The 24,261-nt window shown below is 46.0% G+C and overlaps 1 protein-coding gene across 1 annotated transcript in view; it reads left to right on the top strand.

The window, feature by feature from the left end:
* The window catches only part of LOC115117438 (relaxin receptor 2-like), a 244,117-nt gene that overhangs the window by 190,003 nt on the left and 29,853 nt on the right, over positions 1–24,261 (top strand). Inside the window, exons 16-19 of the mRNA XM_065004938.1 lie at positions 17,118–17,263; positions 18,057–18,152; positions 21,652–21,820; positions 22,393–22,479. Of these exons, the coding sequence (XP_064861010.1) occupies positions 17,118–17,263; positions 18,057–18,152; positions 21,652–21,820; positions 22,393–22,479 (498 nt within the window). The remainder of the gene's footprint in view (positions 1–17,117; positions 17,264–18,056; positions 18,153–21,651; positions 21,821–22,392; positions 22,480–24,261) is intronic.

Below are 24,261 nucleotides of genomic sequence, written 5' to 3' on the forward strand. Positions count from 1 at the left end.
TTTGTCAATGGATTTTTGGGACACTGTCTTCAGTAATGTGCTCTGCTTGATGGTGGAGGGAGTCTCAGAGGCACCTTTTCTCTTCAGAGTGTTTGCTGTAAGTGCTCAATATTTCTTAAGAAGGTGTACATTATTTTTCTGAAATAATAAAAAACGGAAAAGAGAAAGACAGTTACTTAGCTAGATAACTACCATCACCAAATACTTAAGGTATAGGATCCTAATTTTAAAATTCTAAACAACATTAGTTAAGTGAGAGTTTGTGACCAACATTTAATATTACAATGAGGAAAAAACTATGTTAATTGATCTAGCTAGTAGGTTACGTCAATAACTTAAGTCTACAGTAATTAGCTAGGTATGAACAACTTTATCAACTAACACAAGGAGGAAAAAACGATGTTAATTGATCTAGCTAGTAGGTTACGTCAATAACTTAAGTCTACAGTAATTAGCTAGGTAAGAACAACTTTATCAACTAACACAATGAGGAAAAAACTATGTTAATTGATCTAGCTAGTAGGTTACGTCAATAACTTAAGTCTACAGTAATTAGCTAGGTATGAACAACTTTATCAACTAACACAAGGAGGAAAAAACGATGTTAATTGATCTAGCTAGTAGGTTACGTCAATAACTTAAGTCTACAGTAATTAGCTAGGTAAGAACAACTTTATCAACTAACACAAGGAATAGATAACCAGGTGTTTAGAGAAAAGGTATTTGGCTAGACTAAAGTTAGCTGATTAAAATGTGTCCAGATTCAGAAACTACTATTTAGCTAGCTTGTCGACAAGCTAGTTAGCCCATGTCAGTTTAGTTAGATTGCGTTATCTAACAAAGCTTCTGAATCTGGGTACATTTTAGCCAGCTAAAGTAGGTAACTACTAGCTCGTGAACTATTTAGGTATAGGATTAGCTAGCATCAACTAATACTGCTTCCTGCATTAGCAAATGTGGGTTAGCTAATGTTAGCTAGCATGCTAATTAGAATGATAATGTTATTCTAGCTAGCTAGCAAGCTAACAGTAGGCTTAACGTTACCTCAATGTGTTTTTTTATGTTAGACGGCGAGTTCTCGAACACTAGTATTTCCTGAACTTTCGGTAAACATAACAGACATTTAATCCGGTAGGATGAATCCTTCATTCCCGAGAAAAGAAAAACATTTATTTTAGATATGGCCAAGGGTGTTCGTCCTCGTCAGGAGGTGGTGGTAGAGCGATGTCAGACATGCTTGTGCAATTTCGGACACACTTGGGCAAAGTGCTGCTGAGTGGATGAATGTTTTGCAAGTGATAGGCTCCTGGTGGGGTTGGGAGGTTTACACTTTAGGACCCTTGGATTTGCCCAAACTGATGAAGATTGGATCAACTCTGCATGTCGTCGACCTACTGCCTTGCAAAACAAGTTCACCCATGAGTGTGTGAACTCGCCAATGTTGCTTGATTCTTTTTTCCAACATGATTTGTTGTTTTCTTCCAGCTTCAGATTGATTTGATTTTGTTGCGAGTAATGAAGGTGTCAGGGGAAATGTATGGGAGGAAATGTATACCTTTTTTTTCATGTAATGAAGTCAAAGTCAACAGAAATATAAATAGTAAAGTACAGATACCCCCCAAAAATACTTCAGTATTTGTACTTTGTTACTTTACACCACTTCCCATGGACCCGGAGTCCGTGGCTTACGCTCAGTGGTGGAAAAAGTACTCAATTGTCATACTTGAGTACAAGTAAAGATACCTTAATAGAAAATGACTCAAGTAAAAGTGAGTCACCCAGTAAAATATTACTTGAGTAAAAGTCTAAAAGTATTTGGTTTGAAATATACAAAACTATTAAAAGTAAATGAAAGTGCCCCCCCCAAAAAAGTTAATGTATTAGCCATTTCAAATGTCTTATTTTAACCAGACATTTAAAAATATATATATATATATTGACGGATCGCCAGGGGCACAATCTAACACTCAGACATAATTTACAAACTAAGCATTCGTGTTTAGCGAGTCCACCAGATCAGAGGCAGTAGGGATGAGCAAGGATGCTCTCTTGATAAGTGTGTGAATCGGACCATTTTTTCTCTCAAAATGGGTGTCAAAGAAAATGTATGGAGTAAAAAGTACATTATTTTCATTAGTGGAGTGAAGTTGGCAAAAAAAATATAAATAGTAAAGTACAATACAACTACCCCCTCAAAAAACCACTTAAGTACTTTACATTGTTTTTACTGAAGTACTTTACACCACTGCATACACTCATCCGTCCACAACAACTCTAGCAAAACCCAGCCTACTTGAATGTAATAGCGCTCACCATTGTCCCTAGTGGTGGCATCTCCCGACCTCCTGGGGACCTGGCTGGAAATTGAATTTCAAAGTTGATTTAGAGCAACCTGGCTGCTAAACCAACCTCTATTTATCTTTCTCTCTGTCACCCTCTCTCAATTAAATTATATCCAAAGTGCTTTATTGGCTTGGGAAACATATATACTCAGCCACACCGTCTAGTACCGGTTCTTCTGGAATGGAAATGTTGCTCAATTGGTATCAAGGGACCTAACGTGTTCCAGGAAAACATTCCCCACTACATTCCACCACCGCCACCAGGCAGGATGGGGCCATGGACTCACGCTGCTTACACCAAATCCTGACTCTGCCATCAGCACGACACAACAGGAAATGGGATTCATCAGACTAGGCAATGTTTTTCTACTCCTCAATTGTCCAGTGTTGGGAATCGCCTGCCCACTGGTGTCACTTCTTGTTGTTTTTAACTGATTGGAGTGGAACCCGGTGTGGTCGTCTGCTGCAATTGTCCATCCGTGACTAAGACCGACCATTCTGCACACCATTGTTGTACTGCGCCGTTATTTGACTGTTTGTGGCCCGCCTGTTAGCTTGCTATTCCCCTTCGACACCTCTCATCAATGAGCTGTTTTCGCCCACAGGACTGCCGCTGAATGCTCTTTCTTTTCTTCTTCACCATTCTCGGTAAACCCTAAATATTATGGTGCGTGGAAATCCCGGGAGACCGGCCGTTTCGGAGATACTGGAACTGGCGAGCCTGGCACCGACCATCATACCATGGTCAAAGTTGCTTAGGTCACTCGTTTTGCCCGTTCTAACATTTAATTGAACAGTAACTGAATGCCTTGATGCCCGTCTCTATGCTTTATATAGCAAGCCACGGTCACGTGACTCACTGTCTATAGGAGCGAACCATTTTTGTGAACGGGGGTGGTGTACCTAATAAACTGTGTATGTTTACATTGCCAATGCAACTGAAATAGACAATAAACAAAAGTAAAATAACCAATCAGAAATTAACAGTAAACATTACACACAAAAGTTTCTAAAGAATAGAGACATTTCAAATGTTATATATTTGGTTTATGTACAGTGTTGTAACAATAAGCAAATAGTTGAAGAATGAAAGGGAAAATAAATAAACAAATGGGTTGTATTTACAATGTTGTTTGTTCTTCACTGGTTGCCCTTTTCTACTGGCAACAGGTCACACATCTTTCTGCTGTGATGACACACTGTGGTATTTCACCTAATTGGTATGGAAGTTTGTCAAAATTTGATTTATTTCCTAATTATTTGTGTGTCTGTGTAATCTGAGAGAAACGTGTCTCTCTAATATGGTCATACATTTGGCAGGCAGTTAGGAAGTGCAGCACGGTTTCCACCTCATTTTGTGGGCAGTGAGCATATAGCCAGTCTTCCCTCGAGAGCAAGTTCTGCCTATAGCGACCTCTCTCAATAGCAAGGGCTATGGTCACTGAGTTTGTACATAGTCAAAGCTTTTCTTAATTTTGGGTCAGTCACAGTGGTCAATAATTCGGCCAATATGTACTGTCTGTTTAGAGCCAAATAGCATTCCAGTTTTCTCTGTTCAAAAATTGTGTCCGGACGTTCTCTTTTTGTTTTCTCGTGATTTGGTTCTAATTGTTTTGCTGTCCTGGGGTTCTGTGGGGTCTGTTTGTGTTTGTGAACAGAGCCCCAGGACCAGCTGGCTGAGGGGGACTCTTCTCCAGATTCACCTCTCTGTAGGGTGTGTTTGTGTTTGTGAACAGAGCCCCAGGACCAGCTGGCTGAGGGGGACTCTTCTCCAGATTCACCTCTCTGTAGGGTGTGTTTGTGTTTGTGAACAGAGCCCCAGGACCAGCTGGCTGAGGGGACTCTTCTCCAGATTCACTCTCTGTAGGGTGTGTTTGTGTTTGTGAACAGAGCCCCAGGACCAGCTGGCTGAGGGGACTCTTCTCCAGATTCACCTCTCTGTAGGGTGTGTTTGTGTTTGTGAACAGAGCCCCAGGACCAGCTGGCTGAGGGGGACTCTTCTCCAGATTCACCTCTCTGTAGGGTGTGTTTGTGAACAGAGCCCCAGGACCAGCTTGCTTAGGGGACTCTTCTCCAGGTTCACCTCTCTGTAGGGTGTGTTTGTGTTTGTGAACAGAGCCCCAGGACCAGCTGGCTGAGGGGGACTCTTCTCCAGATTCACCTCTCTGTAGGGTGTGTTTGTGTTTGTGAACAGAGCCCCAGGACCAGCTGGCTGAGGGGGACTCTTCTCCAGATTCACCTCTCTGTAGGGTGTGTTTGTGTTTGTGAACAGAGCCCCAGGACCAGCTGGCTGAGGGGGACTCTTCTCCAGGTTCACCTCTCTGTAGGGTGTGTTTGTGTTTGTGAACAGAGCCCCAGGACCAGCTGGCTGAGGGGGACTCTTCTCCAGATTCACCTCTCTGTAGGGTCTGTTTGTGTTTGTGAACAGAGCCCCAGGACCAGCTGGCTGAGGGGGACTCTTCTCCAGATTCACCTCTGTAGGGTCTGTTTGTGTCACCTCTCTGTAGGGTGTGTGAACAGAGCCCCAGGACCAGCTGGCTGAGGGGGACTCTTCTCCAGATTCACCTCTCTGTAGGGTGTTTGTTTTGTGAACAGAGCCCCAGGACCAGCTGGCTGAGGGGGACTCTTTCTCCAGATTCACCTCTCTGTAGGGTGTGTTTGTGTTTGTGAACAGAGCCCCAGGACCAGCTGGCTGAGGGGACTCTTTCCAGATTCACCTCTCTGTAGGGTGTGTTTGTGTTTGTGAACAGAGCCCCAGGACCAGCTGGCTGAGGGGGACTCTTCTCCAGATTCACCTCTCTGTAGGGTGTGTTTGTGTTTGTGAACAGAGCCCCAGGACCAGCTGGCTGAGGGGGACTCTTCTCCAGATTCACCTCTCTGTAGGGTGTGTTTGTGAACAGAGCCCCAGGACCAGCTGGCTGAGGGGGACTCTTCTCCAGATTCACCTCTCTGTAGGGTGTGTTTGTGAACAGAGCCCCAGGACCAGCTGGCTGAGGGGGACTCTTCTCCAGATTCACCTCTCTGTAGGGTGTGTTTGTGAACAGAGCCCCAGGACCAGCTGGCTGAGGGGGACTCTTCTCCAGATTCACCTCTCTGTAGGGTGTGTTTGTGAACAGAGCCCCAGGACCAGCTGGCTGAGGGGGACTCTTCTCCAGATTCACCTCTCTGTAGGGTGTGTTTGTGTTTGTGAACAGAGCCCCAGGACCAGCTGGCTGAGGGGGACTCTTCTCCAGATTCACCTCTCTGTAGGGTGTGTTTGTGTTTGTGAACAGAGCCCCAGGACCAGCTGGCTGAGGGGGACTCTTCTCCAGATTCACCTCTCTGTAGGGTGTGTTTGTGTTTGTGAACAGAGCCCCAGGACCAGCTGGCTGAGGGGGACTCTTCTCCAGATTCATCTCTCTGTAGGGTGTGTTTGTGTTTGTGAACAGAGCCCCAGGACCAGCTGGCTGAGGGGGACTCTTCTCCAGATTCATCTCTCTGTAGGGTGTGTTTGTGTTTGTGAACAGAGCCCCAGGACCAGCTGGCTGAGGGGGACTCTTCTCCAGGTTCACCTCTCTGTAGGGTGTGTTTGTGAACAGAGCCCCAGGACCAGCTGGCTGAGGGGGACTCTTCTCCAGATTCACCTCTCTGTAGGGTGTGTTTGTGAACAGAGCCCCAGGACCAGCTGGCTGAGGGGGACTCTTCTCCAGATTCACCTCTCTGTAGGGTGTGTTTGTGAACAGAGCCCCAGGACCAGCTGGCTGAGGGGGACTCTTCTCCAGGTTCATCTCTCTGTAGGGTGTGTTTGTGTTTGTGAACAGAGCCCCAGGACCAGCTGGCTGAGGGGGACTCTTCTCCAGATTCACCTCTCTGTAGGGGGTGTGTTTGTGAACAGAGCCCCAGGACCAGCTGGCTGAGGGGACTCTTCTCCAGATTCACTCTCTGTAGGGTGTGTTTGTGAACAGAGCCCCAGGACCAGCTGGCTGAGGGGACTCTTCTCCAGGTTCATCTCTCTGTAGGGTGTGTTTGTGAACAGAGCCCCAGGACCAGCTGGCTGAGGGGACTCTTCTCCAGATTCATCTCTCTGTAGGGTGTGTTTGTGAACAGAGCCCCAGGACCAGCTGGCTGAGGGGGACTCTTCTCCAGGTTCATCTCTCTGTAGGGTGTGTTTGTGTTTGTGAACAGAGCCCCAGGACCAGCTGGCTGAGGGGGACTCTTCTCCAGATTCACCTCTCTGTAGGGTGTGTTTGTGAACAGAGCCCCAGGACCAGCTGGCTGAGGGGGACTCTTCTCCAGATTCACCTCTCTGTAGGGTGTGTTTGTGAACAGAGCCCCAGGACCAGCTGGCTGAGGGGGACTCTTCTCCAGGTTCATCTCTCTGTAGGGTGTGTTTGTGAACAGAGCCCCAGGACCAGCTGGCTGAGGGGGACTCTTCTCCAGATTCACCTCTCTGTAGGGTGTGTTTGTGAACAGAGCCCCAGGACCAGCTGGCTGAGGGGGACTCTTCTCCAGATTCACCTCTCTGTAGGGTGTGTTTGTGTTTGTGAACAGAGCCCCAGGACCAGCTGGCTGAGGGGGACTCTTCTCCAGATTCACCTCTCTGTAGGGTGTGTTTGTGAACAGAGCCCCAGGACCAGCTGGCTGAGGGGGACTCTTCTCCAGGTTCATCTCTCTGTAGGGTGTGTTTGTGAACAGAGCCCCAGGACCAGCTGGCTGAGGGGGACTCTTCTCCAGGTTCATCTCTCTGTAGGGTGTGTTTGTGAACAGAGCCCCAGGACCAGCTGGCTGAGGGGGACTCTTCTCCAGATTCATCTCTCTGTAGGGTGTGTTTGTGAACAGAGCCCCAGGACCAGCTGGCTGAGGGGGACTCTTCTCCAGGTTCATCTCTCTGTAGGGTGTGTTTGTGAACAGAGCCCCAGGACCAGCTGGCTGAGGGGGACTCTTCTCCAGGTTCACCTCTCTGTAGGGTGTGTTTGTGAACAGAGCCCCAGGACCAGCTGGCTGAGGGGGACTCTTCTCCAGGTTCATCTCTCTGTAGGGTGTGTTTGTGAACAGAGCCCCAGGACCAGCTGGCTGAGGGGGACTCTTCTCCAGGTTCATCTCTCTGTAGGGTGTGTTTGTGAACAGAGCCCCAGGACCAGCTGGCTGAGGGGACTCTTCTCCAGGTTCATCTCTCTGTAGGGTGTGTTTGTGAACAGAGCCCCAGGACCAGCTGGCTGAGGGGACTCTTCTCCAGATTCATCTCTCTGTAGGGTGTGTTTGTGAACAGAGCCCCAGGACCAGCTGGCTGAGGGGACTCTTCTCCAGGTTCATCTCTCTGTAGGGTGTGTTTGTGAACAGAGCCCCAGGACCAGCTTGCTGAGGGGACTCTTCTCCAGGTTCACTCTCTGTAGGGTGTGTTTGTGAACAGAGCCCCAGGACCAGCTGGCTGAGGGGACTCTTCTCCAGGTTCATCTCTCTGTAGGGTGTGTTTGTGAACAGAGCCCCAGGACCAGCTGGCTGAGGGGGACTCTTCTCCAGGTTCACCTCTCTGTAGGGTGTGTTTGTGAACAGAGCCCCAGGACCAGCTGGCTGAGGGGGACTCTTCTCCAGATTCACCTCTCTGTAGGGTGTGTTTGTGAACAGAGCCCCAGGACCAGCTGGCTGAGGGGGACTCTTCTCCAGGTTCATCTCTCTGTAGGGTGTGTTTGTGAACAGAGCCCCAGGACCAGCTGCTTAGGGGGACTCTTCTCCAGGTTCATCTCTCTGTAGGGTGTGTTTGTGAACAGAGCCCCAGGACCAGCTGGCTGAGGGGACTCTTCTCCAGATTCACTCTCTGTAGGGTGTGTTTGTGTTTGTGAACAGAGCCCCAGGACCAGCTGGCTGAGGGGACTCTTCTCCAGATTCACCTCTCTGTAGGGTGTGTTTGTGAACAGAGCCCCAGGACCAGCTGGCTGAGGGGACTCTTCTCCAGGTTCATCTCTCTGTAGGGTGTGTTTGTGAACAGAGCCCCAGGACCAGCTGGCTGAGGGGACTCTTCTCCAGGTTCATCTCTCTGTAGGGTGTGTTTGTGAACAGAGCCCCAGGACCAGCTGGCTGAGGGGACTCTTCTCCAGATTCATCTCTCTGTAGGGTGTGTTTGTGAACAGAGCCCCAGGACCAGCTGGCTGAGGGGACTCTTCTCCAGGTTCATCTCTCTGTAGGGTGTGTTTGTGAACAGAGCCCCAGCACCAGCTGGCTGAGGGGGACTCTTCTCCAGATTCACCTCTCTGTAGGGTGTGTTTGTGAACAGAGCCCCAGGACCAGCTGGCTGAGGGGGACTCTTCTCCAGGTTCATCTCTCTGTAGGGTGTGTTTGTGAACAGAGCCCCAGGACCAGCTGGCTGAGGGGGACTCTTCTCCAGGTTCATCTCTCTGTAGGGTGTGTTTGTGAACAGAGCCCCAGGACCAGCTGGCTGAGGGGGACTCTTCTCCAGGTTCATCTCTCTGTAGGGTGTGTTTGTGAACAGAGCCCCAGGACCAGCTGGCTGAGGGGACTCTTCTCCAGGTTCATCTCTCTGTAGGGTGTGTTTGTGAACAGAGCCCCAGGACCAGCTGGCTGAGGGGACTCTTCTCCAGGTTCACCTCTCTGTAGGGTGTGTTTGTGAACAGAGCCCCAGGACCAGCTGGCTGAGGGGACTCTTCTCCAGATTCACCTCTCTGTAGGGTGTGTTTGTGAACAGAGCCCCAGGACCAGCTGGCTGAGGGGGACTCTTCTCCAGATTCACCTCTCTGTAGGGTGTGTTTGTGAACAGAGCCCCAGGACCAGCTGGCTGAGGGGGACTCTTCTCCAGGTTCACCTCTCTGTAGGGTGGTGTGTTTGTGAACAGAGCCCCAGGACCAGCTGGCTGAGGGGGACTCTTCTCCAGGTTCACCTCTCTGTAGGGTGTGTTTGTGAACAGAGCCCCAGGACCAGCTGGCTGAGGGGACTCTTCTCCAGATTCCCTCTCTGTAGGGTGTGTTTGTGAACAGAGCCCCAGGACCAGCTGGCTGAGGGGGACTCTTCTCCAGGTTCACCTCTCTGTAGGGTGTGTTTGTGTTTGTGAACAGAGCCCCAGGACCAGCTGGCTGAGGGGACTCTTCTCCAGATTCACCTCTCTGTAGGGTGTGTTTGTGAACAGAGCCCCAGGACCAGCTGGCTGAGGGGACTCTTCTCCAGGTTCACCTCTCTGTAGGGTGTGTTTGTGTTTGTGAACAGAGCCCCAGGACCAGCTGGCTGAGGGGACTCTTCTCCAGGTTCACCTCTCTGTAGGGTGTGTTTGTGTTTGAACAGAGCCCCAGGACCAGCTGGCTGAGGGGACTCTTCTCCAGATTCACCTCTCTGTAGGGTGTGTTTGTGAACAGAGCCCCAGGACCAGCTGGCTGAGGGGGCTCTTCTCCAGGTTCATCTCTCTGTAGGGTGTGTTTGTGAACAGAGCCCCAGGACCAGCTGGCTGAGGGGGACTCTTCTCCAGGTTCATCTCTCTGTAGGGTGTGTTTGTGAACAGAGCCCCAGGACCAGCTGGCTGAGGGGGACTCTTCTCCAGGTTCATCTCTCTGTAGGGTGTGTTTGTGTGAACAGAGCCCCAGGACCAGCTGGCTGAGGGGGACTCTTCTCCAGGTTCATCTCTCTGTAGGGTGTGTTTGTGTTTGTGAACAGAGCCCCAGGACCAGCTGGCTGAGGGGGACTCTTCTCCAGGTTCATCTCTCTGTAGGGTGTGTTTGTGTTTGTGAACAGAGCCCCAGGACCAGCTTGCTTAGGGGACTCTTCTCCAGGTTCACCTCTCTGTAGGGTGTGTTTGTGTTTGTGAACAGAGCCCCAGGACCAGCTGGCTGAGGGGGACTCTTCTCCAGGTTCACCTCTCTGTAGGGTGTGTTTGTGTTTGTGAACAGAGCCCCAGGACCAGCTGGCTGAGGGGGACTCTTCTCCAGGTTCACCTCTCTGTAGGGTGTGTTTGTGAACAGAGCCCCAGGACCAGCTGGCTGAGGGGGACTCTTCTCCAGGTTCATCTCTCTGTAGGGTGTGTTTGTGAACAGAGCCCCAGGACCAGCTGGCTGAGGGGGACTCTTCTCCAGATTCACCTCTCTGTAGGGTGTGTTTGTGAACAGAGCCCCAGGACCAGCTGGCTGAGGGGGACTCTTCTCCAGGTTCATCTCTCTGTAGGGTGTGTTTGTGAACAGAGCCCCAGGACCAGCTGGCTGAGGGGGACTCTTCTCCAGGTTCATCTCTCTGTAGGGTGTGTTTGTGAACAGAGCCCCAGGACCAGCTGGCTGAGGGGGACTCTTCTCCAGGTTCATCTCTGTAGGGTGTGTTTGTGAACAGAGCCCCAGGACCAGCTGGCTGAGGGGGACTCTTCTCCAGGTTCATCTCTCTGTAGGGTGTGTTTGTGAACAGAGCCCCAGGACCAGCTGGCTGAGGGGGACTCTTCTCCAGGTTCATCTCTCTGTAGGGTGTGTTTGTGTTTGTGAACAGAGCCCCAGGACCAGCTGGCTGAGGGGGACTCTTCTCCAGGTTCATCTCTCTGTAGGGTGTGTTTGTGTTTGTGAACAGAGCCCCAGGACCAGCTGGCTGAGGGGGACTCTTCTCCAGGTTCATCTCTCTGTAGGTGTGTTTGTGTTTGTGAACAGAGCCCCAGGACCAGCTGGCTGAGGGGGACTCTTCTCCAGGTTCATCTCTGTAGGGTGTGTTTGTGAACAGAGCCCCAGGACCAGCTGGCTGAGGGGGACTCTTCTCCAGGTTCACCTCTCTGTAGGGTGTGTTTGTGAACAGAGCCCCAGGACCAGCTGGCTGAGGGGGACTCTTCTCCAGGTTCATCTCTCTGTAGGGTGTGTTTGTGAACAGAGCCCCAGGACCAGCTGGCTGAGGGGGACTCTTCTCCAGGTTCATCTCTCTGTAGGGTGTGTTTGTGAACAGAGCCCCAGGACCAGCTTGCTTAGGGGACTCTTCTCCAGGTTCATCTCTCTGTAGGGTGTGTTTGTGAACAGAGCCCCAGGACCAGCTGGCTGAGGGGGACTCTTCTCCAGGTTCATCTCTCTGTAGGGTGTGTTTGTGTTTGTGAACAGAGCCCCAGGACCAGCTGGCTGAGGGGGACTCTTCTCCAGGTTCATCTCTCTGTAGGGTGTGTTTGTGTTTGTGAACAGAGCCCCAGGACCAGCTGGCTGAGGGGGACTCTTCTCCAGGTTCATCTCTCTGTAGGGTGTGTTTGTGAACAGAGCCAGGACCAGCTGGCTGAGGGGGACTCTTCTCCAGGTTCACCTCTCTGTAGGGTGTGTTTGTGAACAGAGCCCCAGGACCAGCTGGCTGAGGGGACTCTTCTCCAGGTTCATCTCTCTGTAGGGTGTGTTTGTGAACAGAGCCCCAGGACCAGCTGGCTGAGGGGGACTCTTCTCCAGGTTCATCTCTCTGTAGGGTGTGTTTGTGAACAGAGCCCCAGGACCAGCTTGCTGAGGGGACTCTTCTCCAGGTTCATCTCTCTGTAGGGTGTGTTTGTGAACAGAGCCCCAGGACCAGCTGGCTGAGGGACTCTTCTCCAGGTTCATCTCTCTGTAGGGTGTGTTTGTGAACAGAGCCCCAGGACCAGCTGGCTGAGGGGGACTCTTCTCCAGGTTCATCTCTCTGTAGGGTGTGTTTGTGAACAGAGCCCCAGGACCAGCTGGCTGAGGGGGACTCTTCTCCAGGTTCATCTCTCTGTAGGGTGTGTTTGTGAACAGAGCCCCAGGACCAGCTGGCTGAGGGGGACTCTTCTCCAGGTTCACCTCTCTGTAGGGTGTGTTTGTGTTTGTGTTTGTGAACAGAACCCCAGGACCAGCTGGCTGAGGGGGACTCTTCTCCAGGTTCATCTCTCTGTAGGGTGTGTTTGTGAACAGAGCCCCAGGACCAGCTGGCTGAGGGGGACTCTTCTCCAGGTTCATCTCTCTGTAGGCCATGGCTTTGTTATGGAAGGTATGAGAATTGCTTCCTTTTAGGTAGTTCTGCTCTGCTTGCATTATTTGGTGGATAATGTTGTACACAGAGTATGTTTTTGCTCAATTCTGCATGCAGAGTTTCAATTTGGTGTTTGTTTTGGTTGGTGAGTGGACCCCAGACCTCACAACCATAAAGGGAAAGGGTTCTAGAACTGATTCAAGTATTTTTATCCAGATCCTAATTGGGATGTTGAGTTGTATGTTCCTTTTGATTGCGTAGAAGGCCCTTCTTGCCTTGTCTCTCAGATCATTTACAGCTTTGTGGAATTTACCTGTGGTGCTGATGTGCTCTAAGGCAGCGGTGTCTAGATGGAATTTGTAGTGCTTGTTCCGGTAGCTGCAGCACCATTATTTCTGTATGACTGAGATTCACTGTCAATGCCCAGGTCTGACAGAATCTGTGCAGACAATCTAGGTGCTGTAGGCCCTCCTTAGTTGGCGTCAGAAGCACCAGATCATCAGCGAACAGTAGACAGTAGACATTTGACTTCAGATTCTAGTATCGTGAGGCTGGGTGCTGCAGACTGTTCTACATTCGGAAAGCAGTCTGACCACTTCCCTTTTTCCACATTTTGTTACATTAGAGACTTATTCTAAAATGGATTCAATTGTTTTTGTTCCTAGTCAATCTACACACAATACCCCAAAATGACAAAGCAAAAATGCGTGGCTATTTTATTAAAAATAAAAAACATAAATACTGTATTTACATACATATTTAGACCCTTTGCTATAAGACTTTAAGCTCAGGTGCATCCTGTTTCCATTGATCATCCTTGAGATGTTTCTACAACTTGATTGGGGTCCACCTTGTCATAAATTAATTTGATTGGACATGATTTGGAAAAGCACACACCAGTCTATGTAAGGTCCCACAGTTGACAGTGCATGCCAGAGCAAAAACCAAGCCATGAGGTCGAAGGAATTGTCCATAGAGCTCCGAGACAAGATTGTGTTGAGGCACAGATCTGGGGAAGAGTACCAACACATTTCTGCAGCATTGAAGGTCCCCATGAACACAGTGGCCTCATTCTTAAATGGAAGAAGTTTGGACTCTTCCTGGAGCCAAACTGAGCAATCGGGGGAGAAGGGCCTTGGTCAGGGAGGTCACTCTGACAGAGCTCCAGAGCTCCTCTGTGTAGTTGGCAAACAAGCACTCCACCAATCAGGCCTTTATGGTAGAGTGGCCAGATTGAAGCCACTCCTCAGTAAAAGGCACATAACAGCCTGCTTGGAGTTTGCCAAAAGGAACCTAATGGACTCTGACTATGAGAAACAAGATTCTCTGGTCTGATGAAACCAAGCTTGAACGCTTTGGCCTGAATCCTAAGTGTCACATCTGGAGGAAACCTGGCACCATCCCTACAGTAAAGCATGGTGGTGGCAGCATCATGCTATAGGGATGTTTTTCAGCCCCAGGGACTGGGAGAATAGTCAAGATCACAGCAAAGATGAACAGAGCAAAGTACAGAGATCCTTGATGAAAACCTGCTCCAGACTGCTCAGGACCTCAGACTGGGGCGAAGGTTCACCTTCCAACAGGACAACGACCCTAAGCACACAGCCAAGACAAGGAGGAGTAGCTTCGGGACAAGTCTCTGAATGTCCTTGAGTGGCCCAGCCAGAGCCCGGACTTGAACCTGATCGAACATCTCTGGAGAGAACTGAAAATAGCTGTGCAGCGACTCTCCCCATCCAACCTGACAGATCTTGAGAGGATATGCAGAGAATGAGAGAAACTCCCCAAATACAAGTGTGCCAAGCTTGTAGCGTTATTATTTATACATTTGCACTAATTTCTAAAAACCTGTTTTTTGCTTTGTAATTTTGGGGGTATTGTGTGTAGATTAATGAGGGGGAAATTATTTTATACATTTTGAATAAGGCTGTAACGTAACAAAATGTGGAAAAAGTCAAGTGGTCTGAATACTTTGGTTGGGGGTCATTGATGGACAGTGATATTTAAACCTTGTTTCTGTTTTTTTTTAAGCATATTTAAGTCAGAACTGAGACTAGACCACTCAGGAACACTCAACACCACTTGGTAAGCCATTGTGTTGTGTCTTTTCATAAAAAAAATAGTAATTGTCCTGCAGAAGAATAAAGAACAAAAGAATACAAATTAAAAACTACAGAGTTCGGTAAAAATCCAATACAACACAAAGTGAAACCATCTCTGTTTTTAAGTATTATGGTGGCAGCATCATGTTGTGTTGGCATGTCATCGGCAGAGACTGGAGAGTTTGTCAGGATCAGAAGAAATATGAACTGATTAAAGGCCAGGTAAAAAGTTACGAAAAACCCCACCTCAGTCTTCTGAAAACCTAACCCTTAGCTAAAGTTGTATTTTTCTATGGGACAATTACACAAATGTTAATGCAAAATATACACCAGACTGGCTTTCCAAGAGTTGTTGATTGTTCCTGAGGGGTCTACCGTCAGTCCTGACTTAAATTAGCTTGAAAATCAGAGACAAAGTTTGAATATTGCTGTCCATCAACGATTCCCAAACAAATTTAACAGGCTTGAGCAATTTTGACGAAAACAATGAATATAGGTTGCCCTAAGAGTAGTGCAAAGTTGGTAGAATATTATTCCAAATGTTTGCTCTAATGGCTGCCAAAGATGCTTTCATCAAGTATTCATGTGAAAAAGAGTTGTGATGACATCCGTAATCAAGACATCTTTGGGTTCTTTTTGTTATTGTTTTTCCTTAATTTGAAAAATGTATAATCTATAACTTTCTTTCACTTTGAAAATGTGGAGAAGGTTGTGTAGATCTGTAGGTAAAATGACATTTTAAGGCAGCAAAATGTGAAAAATGTTCAAGGGGGTGTAGAATTTCTGTAGGCACAGTATGTTGAAGAGGGTGGGGCTCAAGCTGCATCCCTGTCTCAACCCATGACGCTGAGGAAAGAAATCTGTGTGTTTTACCAGCACACTTGTTGTTTGTGTACATGGATTTTATAATGTTGTATGTTTTACCCCAACATCGCTTTCCATCAATTTATATAGTAGATTTTCATGCCATATTGAGTTCTGCAAAGCAGCAGAAGACTACTTCTTTTTGGTTTGTTTGTTTGTCAATTAGGGTGCGCAAGGTAAATATGTGGTCTTTTGCACGGTAAGTCGGTTAAAACCCAATTTGACATTTGCTCAGGACGTTGTTTTCACTGAGGAAACATAGGAGTTTGCTGTTAATGATAATGCAGAGGATTTTCCCAAGGTTGCTGTTGATATATCCCACAGTATTTATTGGGGTCGAATTTCTCTCCACTTTTGTGGATTGGGGTGATCAGTACTTGGTTCCAAATATTGGGGAATATGCCAGACCTGAGGATGATGTTAAAGTATAGCCAATTTAAATTTGTGGTCTGTATATTTTATAATTTAATTTAGGATACCATCAACACCACAGGCCTTTTGGGGTTGGAGGGTTTTTGTATTTTGTCCTGTAGTTCAATGTAATTGGAGAGTCCAGTGGGTTCTGGTAGTCTTTAACAGCTGATTCTAAGATGTTGTATTTGATCATGTAAATGTTTTTGCTGTTTGTTATTTGTTGTAGATCCAAAACGATTGGAGCAGTGGTTTATCCACACATCTCCGTTTTGGATAGATATTTATCTGTATGTTTGTTTGTTTAATGTGTTCCAATGTTCCCAGAAGTCGTTAGATTCTATCGATTCTTCAATTACATTGAGCTGATCTCTGACGTGCTGTTCCTTCTTTTTCCGTGGAGTATTTCTGTATTGTTTTAGTAATTCACCATAGTGAAGGTGTAGACTCAGGTTTACTGGGTTTCTGTATTTGGTTGGACAGGTTGCTCAATTTCTGTCTTACGGTTTTGCATTCCTCCTCAAACCATTTGCCAATGTTGTAATACATTTTTTTAGGTTGTCTGCTTGAAATTTATTGATTTGTTAAGAAAGCTGAGAGGTCAAATAAAAAGTTTAGGCTTTCTACATGCAAGTTTACACCTTCTCTATTGCAGTGAAACCATTATGTCCAGGAAATTGTCTAGAAGGATTGGATTTATTGTTTCCCGATAGTTTCTTATTATTATTCAGTTCCTTTGGCTTTGATGCCTCATGATTGAGTATTGCTTTGTTCAAGTAGACTGATTTTACTGTGATCTGATAGGGGTGTCAGTGGACTGACTGTGAATGCTCTGAGAGACTCCGGGTTGAGGTCAGTGATAAAGCAGTCTACAGTACTACTGCCAAGGGACAAGCTGTAGGTGTACCTACCGTAGGGGTCCCCTTCAAAGCCTACCGTTGACTATGTTCTGACCCTGCATGTGACATAGCTGCAAGAGTTGTGACCCATTTTCTTGTTGGTTGTTTTGTGGTAATTGTGTCCAGGGCGATATATTTGGGAGGGAATGCTGTCACCTCCAGGTAGGTGCTTGTCCCTCTGTGTCGCTGAGGGTGTCAGGTTCTTGTCCAGTTCTGACATTTAGGTCACCATTGTTAGGTTCTAATTCTCAGAGTAAAAAAAGCTTAACAAAGTTTATTCTGTCAAGTTTAACCCAGAATCCAACACCATATACTAGTACATGTCCCTGGGCATAGACATGATCACCCTTTAGGATAGAGAATATGTCTTCATTAAAGTATGGGGATTCTAGTGGGGGGATATAGGTAGCAAAAAGGAGGACATTTTTCTCTGTTTATTTCCTTTTTGATTTCTAGCTCTCTTTCTCACCGTCTCTCTCGCAACACAAGACAAAGTACCCAGATACAATCTTGAACTCTTTGAACCCATGGCAAAAATTATACAGTCAGTGAGAATGTATTAGAGTTCTCTCTCTCTCTCTCTCGCTCGCTCTCCCCAGGTGCAGACTGTCTGATGGGTGTGTACCTGTTCTTTGTCGGTGTGTTTGACGTGAAGTTCCGAGGGGAGTACAATCGGAACGCTCTCCTGTGGATGGAGAGTGTGGAATGTCGAACCATCGGATTCCTGGCTATGCTCTCCTCAGAGGTGAATTAACACGCGCGTACACACAGACACGCCTGTGGATGGAGAGAAAGTCCTCAGAGGTACAATGAGAATAATGAGTATAGTTATTGGTGTCAGATTACAGACATAAATTAAGAATCCCGGAGTGAATTTTTTATATATTTCTCTGCTCTCGTTCTGATTCTTCCAGAACGTCATGTCCTGTCTGCAGGCTAACTCACCATGTCCTGAATATATTTTCTCTCCCAATAAATTTCTGTCTGAGGAAGTGTTCCAAAGGGTAACCTACTCTCAATGTAGTGCACTACTTTAGGGTGCAATGTGGTGTGCCAGTTGGGACGCACAAAACTGGCAGCCCAAGCTGTTTCCCCTGAAGAAGTCTGGAGGATCACGATGTTCTAGTAGTCCCAGTCTGTTTGTGCCATCATGCCAAATCATTGTCACTCATTAGGTCCCGGTCTGTTTGGCAGGGCAATTCCATAGTCGGCAAGAAAGTAGAAACAGAGTGCCAGTCCACTGTTCTACTACAGAGTCCACTGTTCTACTACAGAGTCCACTGTTCTACTACAGAGTCCACTGTTCTACTACAGGAATCAGTTGTCTTGACCTCTTGTAATGCTGTATCTGCAGCTATCATTTCTGTTTCTGATCTATCTGACAAGGAAGAGCGAGAGACACTGAGAGAGAGTGTGTGTTTGTAACTGTAATACTGCATGTTACAGATATCAGTTTTGTTGTTGACCTACCTGACTGTCGAGAGACAGAGACAAAGACAGACAAAGTGTATATTTGTAACTGTAATGCTGTCTTCCAGGTATCAGTTCTGCTGCTGACCTACCTGACTATGGAGAAGTTCCTGGTCATAGTGTTTCCCTTCAGCCACCTGAGACCTGGTAAACTACAGACTGTGGTGAGTCACACTATGCCTGCTTATGACATTACTTGTGCCCTCCTTCAACAGGACAAACTACTTAATCTGCTATATCAGGTTATACTGTATATCTGATTACCAGGTAAACTACAGACTGAGTCTGTCAGCTGGTGACTTTATACACAAGCACTGCTGCACTATCTGTGGCCATTATGTTGATCTATCTGTGACTCGTTTCAGGAAACTAGGCATATGTCGAGCATCACTACTTCACAAGACATGCATTTCAACGTAAACATAATTTATTTTTTAGCAAATTGCGTTTTTTGGCAGAAATGCTTTCTGGAACATGTACCTTAATAAGAAACATGTACCTTAAAGCTCTCTTGGATATGTGGGACGCTAGTGTCCCACCTGGCCAAAAGCCAGTGGAAATGCAGAGCGCCAAATTCAAATAAATTACAATGAAAATCAAACTTTCATTAAATCACACATGCAAGATAGCAAATTAAAACTACACTTGTTTTGAATCCAGCCAACATGTCATATTTCAAAAAAGCTTTTCGGTGAAAGCAAATGATGCTATTATCTGAGGATAGCACCTCCGTAAACAAAGAGAGAGAAGCATATTTCAACCCTGCAGACGCGACACAAAACACAGAAATAATAATATAATTCATGCCTTACCTTTGACGAGCTTCTTCTGTTGGCACTCCAATATGTCCCATAAACATCACAAATGGTCCTTTTGTTCGATTAATTCCGTCGATATATATCCAAAATGTCAATTTATTTGGCGCGTTTGAAAAACACTGGTTCTAACCTGCGCAACGTGACTACAAAATATCTCAAAAGTTACCTGTAAACTTTGCCAAAACATTTCAAACTACTTTTGTAATACAACTGTAGGTATTTTTTTACGTAAATAATCGATACAATTGAAGACGGGATGATCTGTTCAATACAGGAGGAAAACTAACTTTAGCGTTCTGGTCACACGCCTCTAACAGTACACTTCAAGTGACCCTTGTTCAAGATAGCTGTACTCCTTCATTACACAAAGGAATAACCTCAGCCAATTTCTAAAGACTGTTGACATCCAGTGGAAGCGATAGGAACTGCATGAAGGTCCATTAGAAATCTGGATTCCGAAAGATATCTCATTGAAAGGAGAGTGACCTCAAAAAAAAAATCTGAATGGTTTGTCCTCTGGGTTTCGCCTGCTACATAAGTTCTGTTGTACTCACAGACATGATTCAAACAGTTTTAAAAACGTCAGAGTGTTTTCTCTCCAAATCTACTGATAATATGCATATCTTATATTCTAGGGATGAGTAGCAGGCAGTTGAATCTGGGCATGCATTTCATCCGGACGTGAACATACTGCCCCCTGTCACCAAGAAGTTAATAAGAAACATGTATGCCATCTCAAAATATGAATACAATTGTTAAATTACGAGCCTAGTTGGTTTAGCCATGGAAGAAGACAGAAACCTTCCCGCTAGCCATGATTGGCTGAGTTAATGAATGGGCTGGACATGCCGAGAGATTAGTTTGGATTGGTATACCATGTAGGTCGCTTCTGTCTATTACATGAGCTGCTCAGTATGTGATGGTAATCCTTTCTAACACTTTTTTTTGAAGATATCACAAAGAACTGAAAAAAGTGTTGCTAATGCTTTCTACTTAATGGAGTTTTGAAATCAGTGGAATGTCCGGTGGAAGCAGAGTATGATAGCTAAGGAGAGTAATTCTGCCGTTTGATTGCAAATATTCAGAGGGAGTTGAAGAGAGAACACACAGAAGGCTGTTGTATAAAATACCTGTCTCTGGATTACATCTTCAAACTAAGGGAAACCATAGTGACAGAGAGGGAGAAGCGTTCATACATATATAAGGGTAAGAGAGTCTAGCTAGCTACATTTTCAGATATTATAAGTTTCAAATTTTGACGGAAGGTCATTTTCATTGCAAGTTAATGCATACTGTTAGCTAGCTAGCTGGCTCGCTTGCTAACGCTACGTATATTATCTGTGTAGGAATATTATTTGTATCTCAGAGCCATTTGCACCTTCTGTATCCTGCGACAAATTAACTTTCATTTTATTTGATGTAGTGTGTGTGTTTACCAGAGACGGTAATGTGAAGAACAATATGACCTGCTCCAAAGTCAAAATAGGATATGAGACAGTGTCCAAGTTTTAATATTCTCCAATGGAGTGTCCTGCTTTTATTTTGTCACACTCACATCCTATTTTCTGTCATTAGTTTGCCATTAACTGGTAAATAATGATCTTGTTGTGAGTTTATTTTTCTGTAATAATGAATCAACTTTGCTAAAGTTAAGATGCTGTCAGCTATATGATACAGTCATTATTTGAATTGGCTAGCCATCTAACTTAACGATCGCTAACTAGCTAGCTAACAAGCTAGAAACTAACCAAGCCATTGTTTAGAAAGTTGCTTTTAGTTGCCTGTTTTACTAGATTGACATTTACTAAATTCATTTTGAAATAAATTGACTTATTGGTGTTAAAATACACCAGTTATGATGTTTTGGACCACCAGGCTGCTGATGTCATGCCGTTTTTGGGTTTATACTTTTTCATAACGACAACAACAAGTTTGATATCGGATGACAATAGAATGTTCATGATGTCACTACGACAACTGTCTACAGACATGTCGATAGACGTAGCATAAACCTTTAGTCATGAAATCTTTGGATGTTCAGCACACTACTGTACTCACTCTGTTTAGCTCATGGCCTCACATGTGAATCCTTAAAGAGATGGGTGGGGATAAGGCTTAAGAGGGTGTGAACGATGCTGAATGGGTGTAAACAAAGAAGAGCTCTCCAGTGGGTACTAAAACATTCAAAGGCCATTTTCTCAAAAGTGAAGTTACAGTGTACACAAGCCATCTAGAGGTTCCTAACATAAATCAAATGGACAGAGCTTGGGTGGGGGCTTAAGCTCAAGAGGGTGTAAATTATGCTGAATGGGTGTAGACAAAGAAGAGCTCTCCAGTATCACACTCAAGGGCCATTTTCTCAAAAGTGGGGTTATAAAGTTAGCAGAATTTCGTTCCCATTGTCCCTCAACTGTAATGTGTGATATGGCAATGTAAAAACGAAAAAAACATTTTCTATTTAACCAGGTTAAGAAGAATTTCTTATTTACAAAGACAACCCAATGGGAACAGTGGGTTAACTGCTTTGTTCAGAACAACAGATTTTTACCTTGTCAGTTCGGGGATTTGATCCATCAACCTTTCAGTTCCTGACCCAACGCTCTAAGCACTAGACTACCTGCCACCCCTGTTTTGAGCCAGTCGGTCACATTTTATCCCTTCAATTCAAACTCTGGACCTCAAATGCTTATTTTCATTCTTTCCCTATAATCAGGCACTGATTTAGACCCGGGACACTTTATCAGGTAGAACAGAAAACCAGCAGTAGTCTGGACCTCTAGGGTAAGATGTGAATACTGTGCTAAGGGGCCGATAGACAGTATGTTGTACCATCTCTACCCACCAGGTGGTGCTAGTGTCTATCTGGGTGCTGGGGTTCATCATCGCTGTGGTTCCCTTGCTGAACGACGATCTGTTTGGGAACTACTATGGTCGTAATGGGGTCTGCTTCCCCCTACACTCTGACAGACAGGAGAAACCCACTGCTAAAGGATACTCTATCGGAATATTCCTTGGTACGGTGTGTGTGTGTGTGTGCCAGCCAGCCAGCCTGCATGGATTTCTCTCATGCATCTCTCTCTCTCTCTCTCTCTCTCTCTCTCTCTCTCTCTCTCTCTCTCTCTCTCTCTCCTTCTCCCTTGCTCTCTCTCTCTCTCTCTCTCTCTCCTTCTCCCTTGCTCTCTCTCTCTCTCTCTCTCTCTCTCCTTCTCCCTTGCTCTCTCTCTCTCTCTCTCTCTCTCTCCTTCTCCCTTGCTCTCTCTCTCTGTCTCTCTCTCTCTCTCCTTCTCCCTCTCTCTCTCTCCTTCTCCCTTGCTCTCTCTCTCTCTCTCTCCTTCTCCCTTGCTCTCTCTCTCCTTCTCCCTTGCTCTCTCTAAATTGTGCAATTAAAGGGTTTGTATAAAAATATCTAAAATCTCTCTCTATGGGTCTGAACCTGTCAGCATTCCTGTTAATAAATAGTGTGTGTGTGTATATGTGTTCATTCTGTACTGTGTCTCCCCCTGTGTGTGCTTGTGTTTATTCTGCACTGTGTGTGTGTGTGTGTGTGTGTGTGTGTGTGTGTGTGTGTGTGTGTGTGTGTCCATAGGTCTGAACCTGGTAGCCTTCCTGGTGATCGTGTTCTCCTACTCCTCCATGTTCTACTCCATCTATAAGACTGGAATCAATGCTACAGGTACAGTGCTTTCAGAAAGTATTCAGACCTCTGGACTTGTTCCACATGTTGTGTTACAGCCTGAATTCAAAATGGACTAAATATATGTTTTTCTCACCCATCTACACACATGATCCCATAATGACATCACAATACCCCATAATGACATCACAATATCCCATAATGACATCACAATACCCCATAATGACATCACAATATCCCATAATGACATCACAATATCCCATAATGACATCACAATATCCCATAATGACATCACAATATCCCATAATGACATCACAATACCCCATAATGACATCACAATATCCCATAATGACATCACAATACCCCATAATGACATCACAATACCCCATAATGACATCACAATACCCCATAATGACATCACAATATCCCATAATGACATCCCAATATCCCATAATGACAAAGTGAAAATGTGTTTTTAGACATTTTTGCACATTTATTAAAAATGAAATACAGAAATATCTCATGTACATAAGTATTCACACTCCTGAGAGTGTTAGAATCACCTTTGACAGTGATTACAGCTGTGAGTCTTTCTGGGTCTCTAAGAGCGTTGCACACCTGGATTGTACAATATTTGCACTTTATTATACAAAAAATATTCAAGCTCAATCAAGTTGGTTGTTGACCATTGCTAGACAGCCATTTCCAAGTCTTGCCATAGATTTTCAAGCCAATTGAAGTCAAAACTGTAACTAGGCCACTCAGGAACATTATTTTTTGGACGCTTTTACATTTTTTAAATACACGTACAAACACAAGCAAACATCAATGACATCAATGACGTCACCCTGCCTTGACCCATCAGCTCACACCCCCTTCTCCAGCGCCCGCATCACACTCCGCCACATGACCTCAAACTGCATCATTTTGTTTCTCTCCCTTGCCTACGGATTTTCAACATTTAGAAGAATCAATGTGTACACTCAGTGGGGAACGACTCATAGTAATGGCCGGAACGGAACATATGGAATGGCAACAAACACCCAGAAACTGTGTGTTTGATCTATTTGATTCCATTCCACTGATTCCGCTCCAGTCATTACTAAATGCCGAATCTCCCCAATTAAGGTGCCACCAACCTCTGACTCATGCTGTTTACGCCAAATCCTGACTCTGACATCAGTATGACGCAACAGAAACCAGAATTCGTCGGACCAGGTGATGTTTTTCTACTGGAGCCACTTCTTGTTTTAGCTGATAGGAGTGGAGCCCGGCGTGGTCGTCTGCTGCAATAGCCCATCCGCAACAAGGACCAACGAGTGGAGCGTAACCAAGATTCTGCACCACTTTTGTACTGCTCCGTTATCTGCCTGTTTGTGGCCTGCCTGTTCTTACCGATTCTTGCCATTCTCCTTCCACCTCTCATCAACTAGCAGTTTTCGTCCCCAGGACTGCCGCTGACTGGATGTTTTTTTGTTTGTAGTGTGGTGCGTGAAAATCCCAGGAGGATGGCCGTTTCTGAGATACTGGAACCGGTGCGCCTGGCACCGAAGATCATACAACGCTCAAAGTCACTTAGGTCACTCGTTTTGCCCATTCTGACGTTCAATAAAACAGTAGCTGAATGCCTCAATGCCTGTGTGCCTGCTTTATCTAGCAAGCCACGGCCACGTGACTCAATGTGTGTAGGAACGAACCTTGTGTTTTAGGTTATTGTCCTGCTGAAAGGTGAATTTGTCCCCCAGTTAGCTAACAGGCTGTTCTGTTACAGACCTGAGGAGCAGGCTACACAGAGACCTGACTGTAGCTAACAGGCTGTTC

This window comes from Oncorhynchus nerka, linkage group LG19, assembly GCF_034236695.1.
Source record: "Oncorhynchus nerka isolate Pitt River linkage group LG19, Oner_Uvic_2.0, whole genome shotgun sequence".
In the NCBI taxonomy this organism is placed as follows: domain Eukaryota; kingdom Metazoa; phylum Chordata; class Actinopteri; order Salmoniformes; family Salmonidae; genus Oncorhynchus; species Oncorhynchus nerka.